General features: G+C 42.7%; 1 protein-coding gene across 1 annotated transcript; it reads left to right on the plus strand.

The window, feature by feature from the left end:
* Positions 1-1560: 1560 nt before the first annotated feature.
* Positions 1561-16110, plus strand: LOC119652306 (CD63 antigen). The gene is made up of 5 exons (XM_038056316.1): positions 1561-2020; positions 14954-15142; positions 15226-15396; positions 15466-15699; positions 15782-16110. The coding sequence occupies exons 1-5, from the start codon at positions 1937-1939 to the stop codon at positions 15983-15985; spliced, it is 882 nt and encodes a 293-aa protein (XP_037912244.1). The 5' UTR covers positions 1561-1936; the 3' UTR covers positions 15986-16110.
* Positions 16111-17977: the final 1867 nt, after the last annotated feature.

Raw genomic sequence — 17977 nt, forward strand, 5'->3', positions numbered from 1 at the left:
GAGTTAGTCTCTTCGCAAAAGCGTCTCCAAGATGATCGTTTAGCCGATCTTATGCTCTTTTTTAGAGCCTTTTGTGCCTCTTCATAGTGATTCCAGCTAGTGCTTGATTCACCCTTTAGAGCACGATTAAAGACCATCCTTATCGTACTCCTCTGTTTTGCCAAATCCGAGTTCCATGGTTTACCCTTCTTTGGCATCTTGGTGGACAGCTTTCTTCGAAAGCTTGTCTCATGCTAGTTGTGATCATCTGGGTTGTCTTCTCAATTCCAACAATGGATTTGATGCGCTTTCCAGGGATCGTGGCTCGGGCGCTCAAGTCTATTTCATACATCACCCAATCTGTCTTCCTCGGATTCCGAAATTTAGTCGGTGGAGGTGGATCCATGCCCATAACGAAATCAATGCGTCTGTGATCCGAGAGTGTGATATCGTTTAATACTCTCCACTCCCCCATCAGAGCCGCGATGTCAGGAGATGCCACCGTGATGTCGATGACCTCTCGCCTGACCACGTTGAAAAAAGTGGGTTCATTACCCAGATTAAGGATCTGCAAATCGGTTCCTACTAGATACTCCAGTAGTCTCGATCCTCTTGCATTGATGTTCGAACTTCCCCAGCATATGTGGTGAGCGTTGACATCACATCCTGCTCTTACCCCTATGCCTCTACTTTTGGCATATTGGATAGCTCTGATTAATGTTCCACTGGGAACGTCTTCTGCGTCGTAGGGGAAATATGCAGAGCACCATAGTATCTCTTTATCTCCTGTTGACTTTTTATGCTTAGCTTAGCAGATGTGGTGTCGCCATCACATAGGTCGTTAGCCAGGTTAGCCTGGAAGTCTTTGGAGACTACCATGCAGGTGCGGGATCGATCGCTTCCATTGACATACAATAGGTGGAAGTTTAGGCCCCTGACTGCTCCACCAACAACCCACGATTCTTGTATGAGGTATATAAATGTCTTGCAGCTATTGATCCGACGACTGATAAATGTCATTAACCATTGATAACATTATGAAAAACCCTCAACAAGAATATCGGTATACAGTCAGAGTTCAGTAGAGGAAATCCGCAAGGAAATCCCCAACGCTTTAACAAATATGACTAATTTTAGATAAAAGCTAGTGAAAAATATTGAGTAAAGATCCAGTCATAGTAATTTTCACACTGACCTTCAATATTTGCTGAAAAATGGAATAAATTTCGGAATTCTAACTGTCTAGAATGCAAGTAAATTTCACTGACTGAATCTGTTGAAATTTAACTCGACTTGCACATTTTGCAGTACGTGGTTGCATTGCATTAACAATTTGGTACTTGAAACGGCCATACACATACCCATTGCCCTGTCACTGTATTAAAAACTGATAAGCCCCACCTGCTTTTTGCCAAAGGCATTCTCCGTTGCTTAGATAAGCATGTAACTATCGCGAGTAAATGGCTCTTATCACCTTATCGTTATCAAACTGAGTCCGCAACGCAGAGGCCCCCTTCCCGATGCCAATACATTTCGCAATGAGAAGAAACAAAGCAGTCGTTTTCGATCGAAATAGCGAAGCTCGCCACAAAACAAAACTGCTCGGCTTTGAAAATATAAAGATAAAACGTCAAAGCCGACAACGATGATAAGATAAGAAAGTCTATAACGAAAACGGAAAATAATATACGCATAGAATTCACCTGAACGATTTTTCATTACAGTCATATATTTTTTATTCACACGGACAACAAACGCGAGAGTGAAATTCACGGACGAATAAAGTTAACTTTATTTCTCTTTCCGTCGTTTTACGATATATCGATTAATTGTGTGCAACTCTAGGCTAGTCCCAAGATTTCGCTACTAGTTTACGTGAAACCAAGTGCTGGTTGGAAATAGAGTGTGGCGGTGTTTCAGAGAAAGTGCAGTGAATTATATAAGGAAAAATACGGAAATGGCGGCCGATAATCCCTACAATTTAAATGCTGGGATGAAGTGTGTGAAGTATATGTTGATCATCATCAACTTCATGTTCCTGGTAAGTCCCTTTGCCTATTTGAGGACAAATGTTGGGGAGCTGCCTATGAACTAAGTGGTAAAGCCTGATCTCAATCCGCTTCTGGATGACCTCATTTCTAATGTACTTTATGAGCGAATAATCATCTTCTAACTTTTATTCTGGAGATCCGCCTATTAAGCCTATAAAATTTAACTCTTATTTATATGGTCCTGAGTAGCAGTTACACGGAGAAAAAATATATGTAAAAGCGGTACGAATCCAATCTACGCCCCTATGATGTGTTTCCTCATTCTTTTGTGGAAAATAACTTCTTATATTATAAATCACCAAACTTCGAGCTTTATCGATATTGCTCATATATCATCTGCAACCGATAAGTCATAGGCAACGAGCACTCTGAGTAATTGGTGAATAAGTGCAAACCAATATCAAATGCGTTGTGGAAAATTCAACCTTTATACCAAGGAAAATTTATGGCAAAAAAATGAAAACAATAATCTTTTATGGTTATGCGAAACTTCTAATGACTGCTCCAAACTACAGGATGATGATTATAAACTATTGTCGCACCCAGCCGTACCTCAGATATTACACAACAAAATTCAGTGTCTTCTAAAATTACCACAGCTGCTTGATAGCTCCATTTTGTTCGGCTGTTATCTCCTTATTTATTTATTTGTTCAGAGCTAAATTGGTAGAAGGTCTTATTGTACACGTAAGGAATATGGCATTACTCAGTGGTTCGATTGTTTCACTTATGTTTACGCCTATATTTGTTTGGCAGTAACTTAAAATTATAATCAGATAAGGATATGTGACATGAAGCTGTCTTATTACTATTATTACACCCGAAGCATACGTTTCAACTGGTATTTTATGACTACGCCTCTGATTTGAGGTCAAGGCATCCATAAAACTTTTCATTGAGCACATTTCAAAGATTTTGTGTGAAACAAAGCCTTACTGAAATCGATTCAATGCCTGTCTGTCTACGCCTCGTATTGGTATATATGATCTTATGTGTGTGTTTGAGGTGGGGGAGAGGCAAAGCCTTTGAGCACTCAGACCATAGTGGTCCATTGTATTCGATTCCCCCGTCTAACTGAATATCCCGGATTCGTTTATGTATCGCAGGGTTTCCGTTACTGGATGTGATGCTATCCGCGGCAGTTGGAGCATATCAGCACCAAAAATCTAATGTCAGATGCGTCCGTAAGCGAGGCACTCACATAGAAAATGTTCCGTGGATTCCGCTTCCTCATTACAGGATGGACACGTATCATCTTAGATAATTCCTATTCTGAACATATGCCCAGCTAGTGAATTATGACCAGTCAGAATGCCCACAATACTTCTGCAAGTCCTCCTGCTTTTCGACAGGATAAACTTTGCAGTATGTTTGTTTGGTTCTCACAGGAAGAGTTTGGTCTGCCTAGCAGCATAAAGGCTTCGCCACCTGTCATTATGGAAAGCTTGTTCCCAGTTTTTGATAGCAGCATCAACCAATACTACTGACACCCCAATTGCTGGTTCCGATCCGGGCATGGGAAAAGTTGTAGCCTCTTTGGTAAGGCATCCGAGATTTAATTTTCCTCTATACCACAATGACCAGGTACCCAGAGTAAATCCACATTCCACAATCCACAATTTCTACATTCCTGAACAATTTTTGAAGTGATCAAAGTACTACTCAACGCTCTCAATGCAGCTTGACTATCGCTGCGTCTGTCCTTCAACCGCTCGTCAATCATCCAGGGTGCAGCCTTTAGGATCGCATACACTTCAGCCTGAAAGACCGTTGTATATTGTCTCAAAGGAAAAGCCCACTTCTTGTTTTTATTCGAAAGGTAGACTCCTGCTCCAGAACCATTTTCTGTCTTTGAGCCATCGGTGTAGAAGACGTCAGTATATCCTGACATGCATTCTTCCGGTTCGTCCCAGCTTTCTCTCCGTTTCAAGATATCATCATATCTATGTATGGGGATGTGAGAATTAGAAGGCATCGGGAAAACTAGATTCAGTTCACCCAATGCGTCTTCCAATCCTTTGTACCCCCACGTCCATTGTTTTCCCATACATCTAATCGAATTAGTCTATGAGCCGCTCTCAGTGCAGTAGCTTTGAATAAACAAATCCAAGGGCTACAAATTGAGTAATGCATTCAGAACTGCGCCGGATGTGGTGCTCATAGCACCGGTGATACCCAGATACACAGTTCTCTGGAGTGTGGCTAGTTTACAGCGAAAACTCTTCTGTTTCACCTTAACCCACCACACTATGGATGCATAAGCCAACATCGGCCTAATGATAGCAACATATATCCACATCAGTACCTGAGGCCTAAGTCCCCATGTCGAGACAAAGGTCCACCTACACAGCCCATAAGCTGTGAGAACTCGTTTCATCTTTACCTCTACATGTTTGTTCCAAAAAAGCTTCTTGTCTAGAATAACTCTCAGATATTTCACTTCTTCGGAGAGCTGAAGGGTTGTACCCTTCATCTCTGGAAGTCAAAGCCCATTCAGTTTCCTCCTTTTTGTAAATAATACCATTGTGGTTTTCTTTGGATTTACTGAAAGTCCATGCGTGAGACACCAACTGTTAGTCAAATCAACGACGCGTTGTGTATTTCTACACACCATTCCGAGATCTCGACTAACAGCCAGTACAGCCAGGTCACCCGCATAAGCTTGAACGTGTATTGGCAGATTTTGCAGTTCACATAGTAGTGAGTTGATCAGCATACTCCACAGAAGTGGCGATAGCGCCCCTCCTTGAAGGCAACCTTTCGTTGCTTCCGTTGTTAAATAGTGATCAACACCCACTTCAGCACACAACAATCTCTGCGTTAGCATAGCGTAGATACACTTTATTCGAGTTTCATCAACACCATGCTCTCAGGCGGCATCACAGAACTTTTGGAAGGGCGCACAGTCAAAAGCCCCTTCAATGTCCACGAACACCCCATCGCGTACTCACCCTTCAGAGTTGCATCCTCTATCTTTGAAACCAAAGAATGAAGAGCAGACTCACACGACTTTCCATGTTGGTAAGCATGTTGGTTTTTATTTAGGAGGTGCGACTTTAGCACCTTCTCGCGAATGTGACGCTCAACCAGTCTCTCCAGACATTTCAGCGAAAATGATGTTAGGCTCGTTTGTCTGAAGTTCTTTGGATTATAATAGTCATCCTTCCCAGGCTTTGGTGTGAAGACTGCCTTTACCTTCTGCTAAGAGGAAGACACGTAGCCCAGAGCAAGACATCCTCGAAAAATATTTCTTAGAAGTTTCTCTAAGTGCTCTACACCCTCCTTTAGCATCGCTGGGTAGATGCCATCCATACCAGATGCTTTGAAGTGTTCAAATGATAGTATAGCAGCTCTCGCTTGTTCATTGATAACAACCGCTCCCCCAGTGTCCCAATTCCCCTTGCAACACCTTCGTGTTGAAGGGTTTGCAGAAACCGCCAATTCTCTTCCTAACACTGAGACCTGTTCTCCTGGGTGGTGTACTTCCAAGAGAGTCTGTATAGACTCAACTATGGAGTTCGTGAAAGTACCATCCGGTTTTCTAAGAGAGTTCAACTTGGCCGACTCATCCTTATTCAGGACTCTGCACAACCTGGAAGTGTCCCTTTCGCCTTCCAGTTCCTCACAGTACGCTCTAAAAGAGTCTCGTTTCGAACGTTTTACGAACCTCTTATATTCACGCTATGAGCTCCGGAAGTTTAGCCAGTCTTCATCTCTATTGCTTTTGCTAGCACGATTTAGAAGTCGTCTGGTTGATTTCCTGTGTCTCTGCAGTTCTCGGTTCCACCATGGAACCGTTTTACCACTTTGGCCTCGGGAAATAGGACAAGCCTCTTCAAAGTCGTCTTTGTTGTTCGTGTGTAATAGTTAGACTAAATTCTAAGTAACGGTGATCTGAGAGTGGGACTTCATCTAGTACTCGCCAGTTTCTAATCAACTCTAACAACTTTGAAGTGCAGATTGTTAGGTCAACTACTTCACTTCTTCTTGGCCCCAAGAACGTAAGGGCGCACCCTACGTTCGCGGTCATCAGACCAGCTGAAAGCTTCTCTCCTCTAGGATAGGATTTGCTACTGCCCCGACAAATATGCTGAGCGTTCGCATTACAACCTATTAAAAGTTCAAGGCCGATCGATTCTGCATACACTACCAGATCCCTTAGTTCTTGCGTCGACGGAGGGCACAAAGAATCATAGGGTAAGTAGGCAGAGGCAACTATAACGTTTCTCCTCTTACCATTAACCTGGTATTGTAAGTTGACCGCAACAAGGTCCTGTGGACAGAATTGTCTCAACATGGTTGCCTCTAAAAATTTTAATATCAGAACGCAGGCCCTCGTTCTCGAGGATCTTTCATCGAAGAAGATCCTGATCCCATTGACTGATCCAATGCCACAGATTCTGTTAAAATGAACCCATGGCTCTTGAAACAGAAATATATAAGGACAGTCCTGCAACTTTGCCAGCTTTGCCACCAGTAGATAGGAAGAAGCTTTGGCATGCTGATTTGATTAACTCCTATGTTTGTAGCCATACAGGTACAGGCGGAGGAGAAGTTTCTGACAAGCAAGCCTGTAGTTCCTCCCCCGTATTTTGGAAGAGTTAGATAACAGTGTCACTGACCGACCGCCAGTAGTCAGATTTCCACTTGCTCTCATTAAGGGAGTTGCTGTACTATCCTTTTTGGCTGACCGCATCGTAGACACCGGGTGTAGGTTTTCCACTGAAGGGGAGAGCCTATATTCCACAGATTTCTTCATGGGGGAACATGAATTAGGTGAGGCCTCCAAAATCCGTGCCTCGGCCACGACCTGATTTCTCAAAGTCGCGGGTGGATTCGAAGTCTGTGACTTCTTACCACTTGGAGAGTTACAATCCTTTGTTTCCATCTTCATGTGTTTTTGGACACTCTTAGTATAGTAGTAAACTACCACAAGCTGCCCCACCACGACAAGGTGGTGCCCGAGGGGGAGACTCATCATCTTACTCCGAGGTTCTTCTTACCTTAGCGTATTGTGGATCGCCTTGATCAGTTTTTCTACCACCCTTCAAGATGTTTCAGAGGCTAGTATGTGGTCCATGACATTCTCGGATGTCAACTGCACTACGGCGGCAATTTCCATTTTCGCACTTTATGCAGGGAATCTCGGACAGTTAGCAACAACGTGTTCTATATCCACCTGAATCAGATCACATGCCGGCAATATGGGGACTAGTCCCGCCCAAAGTGGTAAAGATATGCACTGTAGCCTGCCCGCCCACTTAGGCATTGAGTTAGGTCATAGCTAACCTCTCCATGGCGTCGATTAATCCACTTTGCGACATCTGGGAAAACTCTATAAGTCTCGCGTCCTTCAAGAGAATCGTTCTCTCTCTTCTGCCACTCCAGTATTGCTTCAGAGCATAGCAACTGCCGACGATAGGTGTAGGATTCGCTCGGACTCGATAGGGACCATGCCTGCTATTACGCATCCTGCTTCGTCTGATATTATGCTTTAGGCGCACAATGTCCGCGGTGCATTTAATCAGTATAGACGTGCAATATTTTTAAGGTATTATAAAATCGGTTCACTGTATGTCTGTTTGTCTATCACAGGCACTTTTTTCCAAAACGGCTAACCGATCCGAAACTTCGTGGATCGCCGCGAAATATAAATCCCACGCATATAGTTAGTTACATAAATTTGCGTGGAGACTCCCAATACATGCAAAAGGGGCGTGTAACATTTTTTTCAACCAATGTAGTAATGTGGAGTATCAAATGTAAGGTCTCGATTCGTACTTTTCGAAACTGATATTAGTTTTAACGCAGGTTTGAAAATGCGTGAATAAGGAGGCAAAATGAGCACACTTAAAGTAAGGCAGAACTCATTTTCGGAAACGACCCAACCCAAAAATCTATAAAAATCAGGGTATTGCGCTCTAAGCCTCCCATTCCGATATCTGCTCAAATAAACTTACTAATAGTATAATACCAACTTACGCAGCAGCGTAGAGGACAAAATCGCGCATAATACTGCCAAGTTTCATGGAAATCCGGTTATAACTATCAAAGTTGTAGCAATTCAAACTTATCAATTTCACATAAATGTACTGCAGCTTACACCATGTAAATAAGATGCTGACGTCACAATTAGCGATAATAATTAACATTCGCATGAAATATTGAAGTCCCCTTTATGAAAAATCTACCTCTCTCCAGCCCTTTTTAAGGTTTTTTGTAAACACTTATACGAAATCTAGGCTTCAAAATATGTCCCACTCAGATATTTGCTCAAATAAACTTACTAACAGTATATTGCCATCTTTCAAATATTAACTGAAAAACCCCCCTTAAATCCATCCTAGGAGTAGTTCTGCACCGGCATAGAGGACAGTATCGCACTTACGCATTCCAATCCGTCATGGAAATCCGGCTGTCAGCAGTTCAAACTTGTCAATTTCGTGCGAATTTAATGCATCCTAAACCATTCGAAATAAATTTTTAATGTTGTTGTACATCACGGGGCGGAGTCAGCTCATTTTAGCTCGGTCACCCTTCGCCTCTACATAGCGTACGTAGCCGCGCTTTTCTAATCTCAGTTTGCTCTGGATAGAAGCGACCATGAAGTTGATCGTATCCCAGTCTTCCTCACATACTAGGATTCTTGGCACCAGATTTTCTGGTACCAGGACCTCTCCTAGAGTCTCCTCTAGATCCTTCCTTTCTTCCACAAATCTTGGACAGTGGAAGAATATGTGCTCTGACTCCTCTGGGACTCCTTTGCAGTTTGAACAATCTAGTTTAAACCTGAGAAACTGGGTAAGGTTACAATTAATCTCATCATGCCGTCTCTCCAGCCACTCTTTGATGGCAGGGATGAGCCTGTGTGTCCACTAAGCGTTCCCAACGCTCTTGCTATCTATTCAGAGATCTCTCCCTTTCGGTGTTCTTCGTCTGCGATGAAGGACAGATAGACTTCGCATTGTATATGATCGTCGTCTTACCTCCCAAGATGTTAATAAGCATCATTCCCGAGATGTAGACTGCACTCACTCTGTTAACGTTAAATTTGACCTGGAATGCCTTTCCCCAAAATGGAGTTGCATAGGGTAGGATCGAACTTACTACCCTAGCTATAAGCAACCTGAAAGCATGGCGTGGCCTTCCCACATTCGGCATCATTCTTGCCAGGGCCACACTTCCGGTGGATGCTTTATCATAAGCATACTGCACGTGTTGCTTATAGGTGAGCTTTCCGTATATCATCACTCCCAAGTATTTGGTTGCAGGCTGCTGGTTGGTTGCTGTCAGCAATGCCATACGAAAGCCTCTGTTCTTGTAAATAGCTGTTGACAATAGCTGCAAGGTAGGCAGGAGTACCAATCCTTGCTTTGTCGGTCTGTCACACCCGATTTCTTCGGAAACGGCTAAACTGATTATCACGAAATTTGGTGAGAACGTGTGGTCTGTGGATTCCTTTTCATACAATAAGTGGCGACATTTTGTATCGAGTTTACATTCGAAAGGAGGATGCAACATTTTTTTTGAAAAAAATGCGTTCATGTGGGATATGAAATGAAAGGGCGCAATTAGTACCGAAACTAATCCCATATTTGATTTTTGGTGAAACGTAGGCGAGTGAAGGCTCAAAATATGACCACCAAAAAGTGTAACAAGTCCCGCTCTCAGAACCTATCCAACCGACAAATCTGAAAAAAGTCACAGCGGTGAATCTAAACTAAATCTAGGCCTCAAAATACATCCCGTCCCGATATCTACACAAATAAAGTTAATAATAGTATATTTTAGAAATTTAGCCAGGAACTCCCCTTAAGTTCATGCCAAAGGTACAAGGCAGTGTTATAAGGGGTAACATAAGGCATAACTTTGGGAAGTTTGAATGAAATCTACCTATTATTAACAAAGTTATAGATGGTGAAACTTATACATTTTATAAGAATTGCATGCATCTTAAAACGTACATGAAGTCATCATAACATATCAATTCGTCAATACCACAACAAAGTGAGCTGATATGAATGGGAGGTTGCATGGAAATATTTCGTTTTAGTTTTTTAATCATCTAAATATCAATATCAATTACTCAAAATGCGCCGCCTGCTCGATCTGGATGAAAGTAGGTACACCTTGGGTTGTTTTTCCCATAATGTCAATATCGTCAGCGTAGGCCAGTAGTTGGGTGGACTTGAAGAAGATCGTACCTCTTGCATTCTCATCTGCATCGCGAATCATTTTCTCCAGGGCAAGATTAAAGAGGACGCGTGATATGGCATCCCCTTGTTTTAAACCGTTGTTGATGTTGAATGGTCTCGAGAGTGATAATGCTACTTTTATCTGGCGTCGTACATTAGTCAGGGTCAGCCTAGTCAGTCTTATTAATTTTACCGAATTCTCTCATAGCCGTGCATTGTTTTGTCCTGCCTATGATGTCATAGGCAGCTTTAAAGTCGATGAAAAGATGGTGCAACTGATGTCCATATTCCAACAGTTGTCCATCGGTTGCCGCAAACAGAAAATCTCATCTGTTACTGATTAGTGAAGCCTCTTTGGTATGGGCCAATGATGTTCTAGACATGTGGGGCTATCCGACCTAGCAAGGTAGCGGAAAATGTCTTATAGATGGTATTCAGCAACGTGATACCTCTATAATTGCTGTACTGCGTGATATCTCCCTTTTTAAGTGTGGGACAGATAGTGCCTCGTTGCCAGTAATCAGGCATCGATTCGATGTCCCACACCTTGAGCATCAACTGATGAACCGCTTGGTGTAATTGGTCGTCTGCACATTTAACCAATTTGACTATAATTCCAACCGATCCTGGCCACTTATGTTTTCTAAGCCGGTGGATTGTACGCACTGTTTCTTCTATGCTTGGTGGTGACTGTATTTCTCTATCGTCTTCAGTAGGCGCGACCTTCAACTCGCCAATATTTTAGGTGTTGAGCAGTTCATCAAAATACTCAGCCCATCGCTCCAATATGTCCATTCTGTCGGAAATCAAACTTCCCTCTTTGTCTCAGCATGATGAGTATCGAGGTGTATAAGGATTCATTCTGTTGAGTTGCTGGTAAAATTTCCACGCCTGGTGCGGTTGCAAGCTGAGCTTTTCGAGCTCACAGACCTGTTCGCTCTCCCAGGCTTCCTTTTTCTGTATGTGAAATCGTTTCTCCGCTCGCGAAGTTATTGATAAGTCTCTGCTCGTACTCGCGTTCTTTGCGGATGCAACATTACCCGGTATGCAGCATTCTTCCGTTCCATCCTGGATCTTTCCTCTCAATCGCAGCACTCGAGTCCAGAGTTTTATGGATTCACGCTCACTTGAATTCTCATATTGCTTGATTTTTCAGGTTCTGTTGCGGACCCACGGATTGATTAAAAACATGGAAGTTTTGTTAAATGACACCTAAGAGATTGAAGTATTCAAAGGACCCCCCCCCCCCCCCCCCCAATTACATTCTCGATCCAAACCAGGGGCCAAGCCTAGAGCTTCGCTATCGCCTATTCTACTAGAGATCTCTGGCAGCTCATCTCTGGCTATTGAGCAACTTTCCATCATATTAGATCTCTGAAAGATGTCACTCTCCCCCTCCCAAGATCATCCGCGGGGATGATCTGATCGTCGACTGAATCGTCCCATCACAATTCTGTAGGAGCCCTCCCACGGCTCCGATCGGGACTTCTTAAACATTCCCTTTTGCTCATTCACCTTCAGTGGCCAGAACTACATCCAACTACGCAAAACCCTCCAATTGATTTCGGCTTTTGCGATAGTCTTCCTGCTTCACCTTTCGAGAGCGTTCGCATGAAAACTACAAGCAATCACCTTTATACTTCGTCCCCTTGCATTGAGAGCAAAGTTATCCGGTTATCCTGTTCCCCCTTCGAGCAACATTCATTTGTGGTGCCTTTCTAAATCAATGGGACTGGAACTGGTAATATGCCTTTCTTCTTCTTAAAGGCCTGCTAATTTCCCGGATAATTCCCATCTTCTCCTCCCCCGAAAGCTTTTGTTTTGTGACAGGTCAATGGTAATACGGTTAAGGGTCACCTGAATCGCTTATGACTTGTGTTCAGTTAGCAGATTTCAGCTTTTCTTTGTGACCTCTTTCCTCCTCCTGTGATGTTTGATAGCTTGGTACACACTATGTTTGTCCTTGATAAACTCGCACAGCTCAACAAATTTTGCTCCAAGATGCATTAAAAATAGCTCCTCCGGATAGGGCTCTGTTTTCTTATGAGTCTTTGCCGGATTACCCTTCTCAAACACTTCGTCACCATTAGCATTTATTCAGCTTCCTTGAGCTTGTGACTAAAGAGATCCACCATGAAAAATTCGTCTGGAACGTCGGGGGAACTCATTAAGGCAAGGCTATGGTAGGCTGATTCAAATTGGCACTGGCAATGCCAACAGACGAGTGGAAAATAAAGTGCAGATGGTTTACAGGAACTATGACATTCCCAGCTGGACACGTGTAGTTGAAATGCTAGACACACTAAAGCAGAAACTTTCTGTCGTATGCAGTCGGCTATAATGGTATGGCGAAAGTCACTCCAGACGTTTTCAAAATAAAACGTAGCGAGAAACTGGTAAATTTTTTTCAGATCTTCTAACAAATCCCTACAGAACGTCCAGACAGTACGGTTTTCGGTAATGGAAGCGAAAATATATTGGGTTGGACTTGACTTAGGGGGTTACCCACCCAGCATGCTGAGTAGATCACCGCTGAAAGCACCTGCCATGTCACTACGCCTGGCATGAATTTCGCGGATGTTTCCGAGGAGAAGCTTCAACAATCCATAAAAAACACGAAGAACTGGAAGTCTGAGTGTGCACAATTTCTGGTATATAAAATTGCCAGAATACGCAGTCGGTTGGCGCATAGAAGAAGAAGCACACGGTGCAGGACCCTGCAAACACAAGACCAACTACTTGGTTACCAACCCTCCACAAATTCATAACGTCCATTATTAGGGAAGGGAAGGGTCAACCCGCACCTCGAAATCAACCACATTCTGTCCGAAGATCGGAAGGGCTCCCGAATTGGGTCAAGGGGTTGCAAAGAGCAACTAATTATCGACTCGGTAGTTGTAGGACAAGCAACTAGATACAAACAAATCTCTTTAGTTATTAGGTAAGCAATTGAATCATAAGGCAAGCCGGTCCATAAGGTCAGACTAAAACTTATTGAGAGAAAAAAAAAGGGGGGGGGGGGGTTCGAAGTATCGGAATATGGGAAATAAAAATTCTTACTCGCATATCAAGAAAAATGTAGTTTTCTTTTTTTTTGCTTCTTCTAAACCTCTTCAATTGCTATAACGATTACCCCAAGGTCCCGCGCACCTGGCTAATCGATATCCTAAAGTCATATCGCATTGATCCCAAATTAATAAAGTTGCTGGTAACAATAGAAAAAATCAAAAAATTTGACTGACGGTTTCGTCCAGGGCAGAGGCAACTCATCAGACGCTGCCTCACCTCTGCCCTGGGAGCAGCGTGACCGAAAGTGCCAACAGGTGGAAGGACGCTCCCCTTTATCATCGCAAAAACACGACAAGGTCGCGAATGCGATGATAAAAAGGAGCGTCTTTCCACCTGTTGGCACTTTCGGTCACGCTGCTCCCAGGGCAGAGGTGAGGCAGCGTCTGATGAGTTGCCTCTGCCCTGGACGAAACCGTCAGTCAAATTTTTTGATTTTTTCTATTTTTAATGCTTGGGGTGCTACGCTCCAAACTAGGGATCCATGGACTAAAAAACGAGGGAGTAAGTTGCTCCTCATTTAGTCCGGTCCACCATCAAGTGGATGGGGACTTAGGATCCCGCAGATCCTAAACAACAACCTTGCTGGTAACAGTCAATGAAGGGTGGCACACCACTTTATCAGTGCATTCATTAGAGGGTACCAACACTTTAAAGCCTATCCATATGCCGAAAGGCATCTTCCAGGGGGATTTGATAAGTCCTCTTTGATTCTGTATATCACTAAACCTTCTTTCATGGCTACTGATGCTAGAGGACATGGTTTTCAATGAAGTATGAGCTATGTGCTAAGTGCAAACTGACACACCTGATGGCATTAAGAATTTAGAAGTTTGTTACGAATAGAGACATATTTAGCCATGATTTATATAAGACAAATGTCGAATTCAAGCCATCCGCAAAGATCATCACGAGCCGGATGTCGTACATAGCATTGGTGACCTCCACATCCAAACTATGACCCAGACGGACTCCTACAAGTACTGTCCATTTGCATTTATTGAACGGCTGTGTGCTAGGGGGCGATTCATTTGTATCACTGGGGGTGGTGTGGTCCCCACCCGAGCTCAAAGCTCATAATAAAGGAGCGCTGTTATGGCGCCGGTGTAATTCACGAACAGGCTTAATGTTGTATGCATGCTTACAGCATGTATTGGGATCGGCTAGTTCTAACTGATTGCCATATACCATACAACAAGCCTGACGTGGTGTTAGATGGCGAGACGGGTCATTCCACGTATATTATTAATGTTACCATCCCCCATAATAGCAACATCGAACAGAAATACGTGAAGAAGAAGGGAAGATGGCTTGGGACTCTCACACAGTCTGGTTCAAACCATGCAGAAATCCAGAATGATGTATACGTGCTCGATGTTGATGAGAATTCTCGACGGATTTTTCCATTACTATCACCAGAGACCCTTTATCTTTTAAGTGGGTTAGATCCGGCATCCACCGAAATTGCGACAGCTCGTACATTACCAAACTCACCATTTATTAAGAACCGTGCAGTATTTCGAAGAGAACTCCACGATACTCTCCTATCGCAAATTTCCCACTGCACAATAATTGATGGAACAATTTAATATTCATCAAACCTTCTGTTTTTTGAATTTCATTGGCTTATTGACTATACTAAATTCTTTCTGATATTTACAGCTTACATCGATTCTTTTGATTCTGGTTGGAACAACAATCCAAACTATCTTCGGAGATTTCAAAACATTTATATATGAAAATTTCCTATCACCTCCCGCACTCCTTGTAGCCGTCGGATGTATCCTAATGATCGTTGCCACATTTGGATGCTTCGGGGCTCTACGAGAAAGCACTATGTTAATAAATGTCGTAAGTAGTCCACAAGGTTCAAAAACATTCTCATTCATAACAAATATCGCTTACAAATGAGATAATAAATATAATCTTTCCAGTATGGAGTTTTCCTTCTTCTGGTGTTCATTCTCGAAGTTGCCGCCGCAATAGCTGCTTTCGCTCTGCAGGGCCAAATTTACAATATGTTGGTTCGTACCATGGGATCAGCTTTGCACTTCTACGAGACTGATGAAGCTGCTCATGCTGCCGTTGATTTTATGCAAGAAGGGGTAAGTGGCACTCATGGGTTAAATTGAAGAATCCCTACAATTTCTAATTTACTCCTCCCTAATTTTCAGCTCCAATGTTGTGGCGTTTTTGATCCAAAGGACTGGGATACATTACTCAATGTGCCAGAAGGAAATGATACCTCCAAACTATATGTACCAAACTCTTGCTGTGCTGGATTCAATGATGATTCACAAGAATGCGTATTCTACTACACATCTGGATGCCTGAACAGGATGGTCTTCGTCATCTCGCAGAGTGCGACCCTAATCGCTACCGGAGCAACAACTGTAGCTTTTGTTCAGGTAGTTTCACATTTTCAGTCATATATCGGTTACTAATGAAAAAAGATGTTGAATTTTATATTTGTGACTTACTAAATTGCAGCTACTTGGTGTCGTCTGCGCCTTCATGCTAGCCAAAACAATTCGCCGTACTAAATCACTACGTGCAGCTCGGAAATGGCAACTACAGCACAGCCTTGGTTTGGACGCCAGCGGTAAGAGCGTATACGATCCACAATATACGCAATTGGAGAAGTCTGAATTGACAACGGAGCCGATCACCTACAAGAGTCCAAGTGTGAACTAGGACATTTATGCTATATGCCATACGTGGTACTTCATGTATTATTGCAAAACCAAAAACAATCTATTTAAATAAAGCTTTATTTTGTATATGCTCTTGAGAAATAAATAAAAGGTCTTTATATTATAGTTTAATCTATATCAATTGAATTTAATTTAATAATATCACACATACATATAATGTAGCTTTCCAGGTTACTAATTTTGTTTTACTTGATTACGGACACTGAATTAAACGCTTTGTTTTCCCAAAAGTACAGTCGGTAAGTATTCCTAAAGTCGTTGGTCGTTAATGTGAAGAGTTGTAATTTCAAAGTTAATTAAAACAAGTTGGGAAACCGTAAGCTGAACGCTTTAGGTATGCAATGTAAATGTACGGAATGTAGTAATTGAGACCTTTAATTTGATACCCCACATGACTATATTCGGTGAAAGAAAATTGTACACCCCCCTTTTGCTTGCACGTGGCCCCCCTTAAACTCAATGGGGAACTATGTTCATCATCATCATCAACGGAACAACCGGTATTCGATCTAGGCCTGGAACACCAGACATCCCGGTTTTGCGCCGAGGTACACCAATTCGATATCCCGAAAAGCTGTCTGGCGTCCTGACTTACGCCATCGCTCCATCTTAGGCAGGTTCTGCCTCGTCTTCTTTTTCTACAATAAATATTGCCCTTATATACTTTCCGGGCTGGATCATCCTCATCCACACGGATTAAGTGACCCGCCCACCGTAACCTATTCAGCCGGATTTTATCCAAAACCTAACGGTCATGGTATCGCTCATAGATTTCGTCGTTATATAGGCTACGGGGAACTATGTTGCTCACTGCAAATTTCGTATCAATAGGAGTAATTAAAGTCAAAAAACAAAAGTTTCAAAGATTACCATGTTTCCAGTGATACGCAAGATGCTTTCAATTTGCAAAAGATCACATTACATGGACAACTCAATGAAGAATTGTATTCTTGTTATTGGAAGGAAGGAAGGAAGGAAGAAAGAGTCCTATTTCAATAGGCAGTGTAAAGAAGATGACGTAATCGGGTAGTTTAATTAATTTAGTTCAGTTTAATGCGGGAAGCCATATAACCGAAGCCACCACCCCACCCCTTTACATATGGTAATTTAAAGAGCAATGTCCCGTTAAAATCCTAAACAACAGAAATGCCGCTCTAGCGGCCCTGCAGATTTTCACCTGTCAGTAAGGGTTCAAATTACTTCATTCGACTGCATGAATCCTTGCAATTTCATCCTTCAGAGTAGACTTGACAGTGGATGGCCGAATGCTAAAATTTGGTTCTGGCCTCACTACTGTGGACCCAGAACATTCGTGCACTAGTCTGCTAACTTCGCCATTACCAACATTGTTTGACTGCCCTCGCACCCACATCAGGATTTTTTCATTCGTTCGGCCAAGTTTCAGCATCAACTTATTGACAATTCCACATCAACTGGATTGATATGTCGTTGCTGCCTAGTGCTGATAATTTTGCCCGACTAATTCGAATGATGCGACCTCGCCATTTTTGTCACAAATTTTCTTCTGCTGCTAATGAATACGGGTGTCATTTTTCCGAGGGGTCGGGCTAGTTCCATAATCGGATTACCCTAGAAAACCCCTGCGCCCGATCCGCCTTCTATGGCTAACCCATCCGTCAAGATTATTAAGTCTGTAATCCGAAGAAATTCGTGGCCATTTATCGACCATTCTTCTTTTTTGGTGATTACGACATAGTATGTCTTTTCAAAGATGAATCTGGAAACTATATGATCAGCCGGCATCAGAGCTACCGGATGTTTATCAAACAATTTCCAGATAGACCCATGACCGTATGATTGGCCGCCTTTCCACGCACTAATGGTAGCGAGACTATATGCGTCGTTGGCTGCTTTCCATTTCATCTCCAAATGAATGGGAGGTAGAATTAGGATAGCTTCGAGTGCCGCACTCGGCGTAGTACTCATTGCTGCAATAATACTTAAACAACCA

This window comes from Hermetia illucens, chromosome 3, assembly GCF_905115235.1.
Source record: "Hermetia illucens chromosome 3, iHerIll2.2.curated.20191125, whole genome shotgun sequence".
Taxonomy (NCBI): Eukaryota; Metazoa; Arthropoda; class Insecta; order Diptera; family Stratiomyidae; genus Hermetia; species Hermetia illucens.

Excerpts from the sequence above, each read along its gene's own strand:
- LOC119652306 (XM_038056316.1), top strand. The coding sequence starts at position 1,937 with ATGGCGGCCGATAATCCCTACAATTTAAATGCTGGGATGAAGTGTGTG. Across the intron at positions 2,021-14,953 it reads TCATCAACTTCATGTTCCTG|CTTACATCGATTCTTTTGAT; the intron begins GTAAGTCCCTTT and ends TGATATTTACAG. Across the intron at positions 15,700-15,781 it reads CAACTGTAGCTTTTGTTCAG|CTACTTGGTGTCGTCTGCGC; the intron begins GTAGTTTCACAT and ends ACTAAATTGCAG.